We start from the raw sequence: 5,034 nt of genomic DNA, 5'->3' as shown, positions 1-5,034 counted from the left end.
TGTGGATAAAATCATGTTTTCTCCAGTGTGATCGTTGCTCTGGGAACTCTTATTTACGCGCCACGGCTGCAAACATAAACACCAGAGACGATAAATACACACAGACGAGCAGCAGCTCCATGAACTGCAGCCAGAATAAAAGCCTCAGTGATTGTTGGAGTGAAGCAGGAGGAGGAGGAGGTCCGTCCACACAGCCAGGCTTTGTGGCCGCGAGGACAAAGAGCAGCTCTCAGTGGTCGTCGGCTGCTGCAGGACTCCAGACCAGCCGGACGCTCTGCTGCTGCTGCTGCAAACCGCCGTCACTTCTGCTTCTGTTTGCAGGGAGTCGACATGAAGCGCTGCCTCGGACTGATGCTGCTGCTCTGTTCTGGGATGTTTCATGTAGGTGAGTGGACGCGACGCACCGGAGCGCCGAAATCAAACCGGCATGAACCTGAAACGTCAGTAGAACCAACATTTGGTCCTTAAACAGCTCAACTTTAAAGCACTGGTTCAGTTCGAGGTTAAACAGCTGACGGTTTGCTTTATTTGTCAAATTAATAAGCCTGTAAAATATGCACAAAAGCAATAAAATGTTAGTAATAATGATTGTTATGATCAATTTAGGCACTTGTTTTGCATTCAAAATGAAAAACTATGGTTTGTAGCCGACAGACATCAACACAAAATATCAGTTATCAATTTTAAAAAAATCCCTTAAAAACCTAAATTTCTACGAATTTAATTAATTAGATGTGGCAGCTCTTTATTTTAACTTGTATTTTGCATTTAAAAGTGTTTTTTTATGGACTTGGTAGCCATAAACACTGTCAAATAGTCCAATAAACAGAACTTTACATACAAACACTTTGACTCACTCCAATAAAATCAGTTGTGCTACAGTATTAGAGACTAATGCTCTTTATTAAAGGTAAACTTTAACTCCACATTTTCAGCATTTAAAATAAGAATCTAAACATGTAACAAATGTTTTTTGTACTAGATATGAATGTTTTTATTAACAATCATAGCTCCTCCTGTGGACAGACAAAAATAATACGAATGACTAATAAAAATGAATTATTGATTAATAAGCACATCAAGTGTTCTTATATCTACTTGTAATTACATTGTAATGTTTGATAAACTTGACCTGAAAGGGTTAAAAGATATAAAATAAGAGTGTGAAGTGAAAAAACATGTGAGGAGCTTTAGTTTTTTTATTAAAAGTTTTAATAGCAGTTTTTTGTTTTTTGCAAAGCACCTTGTTACTCTGGTTTGAAAAGGTTCTATAGTTTAATGTTTATTATTATTATTATTATTGTTATTGTTATTATACTTTTGCCAAAAAATAGCAATTATCAATTTTTTTAAAATCCCTTAAAAACCTAATTTTCTATCTATTAATTTAAGTAAATGCACTTTACTTAAACTCATATTTTGCATTTTAAAGTGTTTATTAATGGATTTGGCAGTAATAGTAATAATAATAATGAACACCATGACAGAATACAACAACACAAGCGTCCTTAAACCTGCTTATGTTGTAGAACAATGAACCATGAGAGTCAGTTTTATCGTCTCCTGGAGGAACACACACCTCAACAGACAGACATCAGATCCAAACCTTTCCTCTGGAGAAGAGTTTTAACGTACATATGACGCCGTGGAGACGAGGCCGCCGAGGCCGGTTGTTTTGGTAACCGGGGATGCCAGATGGCTGATTTCATGGATTTTTCCTGTTTGTTCTGGTTCCGTTCCAACAATATCGTGTCACTTCAAAGTGTGTGTGTGTGTGTGTTGGTGTATGCTGTGCAATATCCTGTTTTTCTCAACTTCTCTATTGTTCGCTGCAGCCCTTAGAACTACATTATAATGCATCGTGAATAACTAATTAAATACTCCGTTTATAAGTGCTAAATGGGGCTAAAGTAGAGAGTTGAGTGTTACTCAGCTAAAAAATCGTTGAGGGAATCATTAATGGAGAACGAGGAGACATTAATTTTACATAAACGTTAGTGTTGCTGCGAGTTAGCAGAAAAAGAAAGTGACTGACGGGATGAAAGTCTCTTAAATATGAGATATCAGAACTGAACTATTTAAAAAAACAGCATTTCTGCTCATCTAGTTATTGAATTACATTTGGTAAATCTTAATATTTGGCATTTAAAGGTGTTTTTTGTTGTTGTTGTTTTTCACAGTGAGAGCTATTAATAAACACCTGAAGTATGTTTATATCTGCTTATAACGGCATTATTATGTGTCAGTGTTTGGCTTACATTTATTTTACAGTTAAGTGAAGATTCTAATTGCTGTTGCTAATTATCAAAAATAATAATATGTGTATAAAGCATCAAAAAAAGGACATTAAAATACAATAACCTTAATGATCTCTTTAGAAATCCATTCCTTTATTAAACTGAAGTGTTATGAAGAGTAAGATTTAAAAAAAAAGCAGACTGAAAGTGAAGAAAATCACCAATCATGAACTGAAACCATCTGTCATGTCTGGCTTTAATTTAGTGTTTTATAGTTTTATCATTGTAATATGACATTATTTTATTTTTCGTGATCATTATTATTATGTTATTCTGTTTTATTTTGACAACAATTTACTGTTTTACTAGGATCATAAATATTTTGTCTCTCACAATCTTGTGATTTAGTTCTAATCAGAGTTTAGCAAAACCAGGTTTAAAACGGGTAAATCCAGGTTTAACGTTAAGCTCTGTTGCACTGTATTTAGTAAATCCACGTTTATTGAAGTAAACCAGAATTAAACAGTTTAACTAACGTGTAGATTCAAAGGTTTAAAGCTCATACTGCGTGACTGGATTTTTAGTTTTGAGCAACAGAATTAAATGTAATCTGAGTTTAGAGTTCAAATGAGATTTAAATTGAACCGTTTTAAAGTTAAACCCTGATGTAATCAGGTTAAATCATTAATCATTGTTGGTACGAACCAGTGTATGTCGATTTTAGGCTATTTTTATTAAGGCTATACCCTTGAATGTTTCATGAACATCTTTGGGGCTAAATTATTATTTTTTTTTTTTTATTTACCTTTATTTAACCAGGTTAAGACCCATTGACATCCAGGATCTCTTTAACAAGGGTGACCTGGCCAAGTAGGTAGCAGCACATGTCAAAATATATACAGCAAGATAATTACAGAGAAACAGATACAATTTTCAGCTATATAAAACTACATGAGTTGATTAAAATATATATATATATTTTTTTTTTTACAAAAGTAAAGCCAATATAAATAGCCCTGTTAACAGACTTTCAGCTTTAAATGCTGCTGAGTTGCTGCTGATTTACAGCTCAGAGTGTGTCAGACCAGGACTTTTGATCTGTTTCTCTCTGAGTGATTGTTTAATGTGGAAATATTCCTGAATTCTCTGATTTTCTAATTAATGTGTTTGGTGAGTCTGTCAGGCAATGTTGTGGTTGTGAAGTCTGACGTTTAGCTACAGTGAGCTGCATTCCTGTTATTGTTTTATTCTCGTTTCATTGTCTTGGCAACAGAAAAAGAAAAATATGTAAATGAGAACAGATTTATTGTTAATTCAGTCAGTTTGTGTGAGCACAGAGAGCAGGAGAGAAGCTAACAGTTTAGCTCGAAGCCCAACAGGAGGCATGAAAACACAGTGACACACACACAGTCCTTGTTCACTGGTTTAAAGTTTCCACCATTTTTGGAAGTTACTTACCGTTTCCACAGAGCTAAAGCTAATGGTAACTTTAGCTACATTAGCCACACTGCTTGCTAACAATAAGCATTTTTCTATTGTTTTGTTGACTTTGGCATCAAACACTTAAGTATTCTACTGGTCAGTTCCTCAGATGCTGAGATTGCATGAAGACTCTTGTGTTCACTCTAGCAGGAAAGGTTTTGTCTTTTAGAGTTAGCTGATGTAGCTCTAGATAGTAAATAAAGTTGGTGGACTGTGAGGCGGATGTTGATTCTGAATGGTGGTGGTAAAGGGGGCGGAGCTATACAATGTTTAGCTGGGAGGCTAACTAGTTGTAGCGGTGTTGAAGAATGGCAGAAGTAAACATCTTCGTCTGTTTTATTTGACACCTCCATGTTTACAAAAAGCACAAAACACCATAGAAATGGACTTCCACCACATTGGACCTGTGATGTGGAACATGAAAACCTGACCCAGCCTATTGTGAAACTTGAAAATGATGCATTATCAGGTTCAAATCTGAAGCCTGCTGGACTGAGCCTCCATTGTTTCAAGATCACAACAACACCAGCAGCTGAATGTTATCTTTTCAACAAGCCTGGACTTCAGAGGAACAGTTCCTGAATGTTGTATAACCGTTTTTCTTCTCCTTCTTCTTCTTCAGGGTCTGGACTTCGCTGCTACAAGTGCTCTGATTACACGGGACGCTGCCAGAACGTCCAGGAGTGTACGTTTGAAGACTCCTGCATCTCTCTGAGTGAGAGAGGTCAGTTCAGACTCAACAGTTAGCAAAACACAGCAGCGACACATCCAATCACAGCTGAACAGTAGACATTTAACATCCCGGAGTAAACTTTATGATGCCACAGATGGGTACCATTTTTGTTAGAATTAAATTATTGGGAGGAAACTCACTACCTGGGTGGTCACAGTGCTCATCTCTCTACACTGTCACTGTCAGTATAGGTAGAAAAATGGCTGACTACGAATATTTAAAAAGTAAGATAGAACAGACATAGAATAGAAAGCCTTTATTGCTACAATATTGTGCAAAAATACAACTAAATTAGAAGACTGATGCCTTAAAATGCACAAAAAACATCCTCAAGAAGACAAAAATAAGAACTAAATAGAGGAAATCAACAGTAACACTTAAATGTACCATCGCTCAGTAATCGCATTATTTCTAACTTTCTAACAATTTGAGCATTTTGTCTCAGAAATAATCAAAAACGAATACTTTAGTATGACTGTACTCAAAGTTCAGGCCCCAAAAGTAGAAACTAAGTTCAAAAAACACCAAAGTGAAATGAGCTAAAACGAGCCGTGAACAGCAGAACCTTCTCGGTTTTGGACC

General features: G+C 35.9%; 1 protein-coding gene across 5 annotated transcripts in view; it reads left to right on the top strand.

Annotated features, from left to right (window-relative positions):
- cd59b (CD59 molecule (CD59 blood group) b) overlaps positions 1-5,034 on the top strand; it is a 26,837-nt gene that overhangs the window by 17,124 nt on the left and 4,679 nt on the right. For 2 of the 5 annotated variants that reach the window (XM_008305083.1, XM_008305081.1), the window contains 2 exons: positions 322-381; positions 4,342-4,443. In XM_008305083.1, the coding sequence (XP_008303305.1) occupies positions 322-381; positions 4,342-4,443 (162 nt within the window). Of the gene's footprint in view, positions 1-119; positions 386-4,341; positions 4,444-5,034 lie in introns of those variants that run through there. The other 3 variants (XM_008305082.1, XM_008305084.1, XM_008305080.1) reach the window with 2 other exon arrangements.

The sequence above is a fragment of the Stegastes partitus genome, unplaced genomic scaffold, assembly GCF_000690725.1.
Source record: "Stegastes partitus isolate 25-593 unplaced genomic scaffold, Stegastes_partitus-1.0.2 Scaffold2403, whole genome shotgun sequence".
In the NCBI taxonomy this organism is placed as follows: domain Eukaryota; kingdom Metazoa; phylum Chordata; class Actinopteri; family Pomacentridae; genus Stegastes; species Stegastes partitus.
This window is presented reverse-complemented; position numbering and strand designations above follow the sequence as displayed.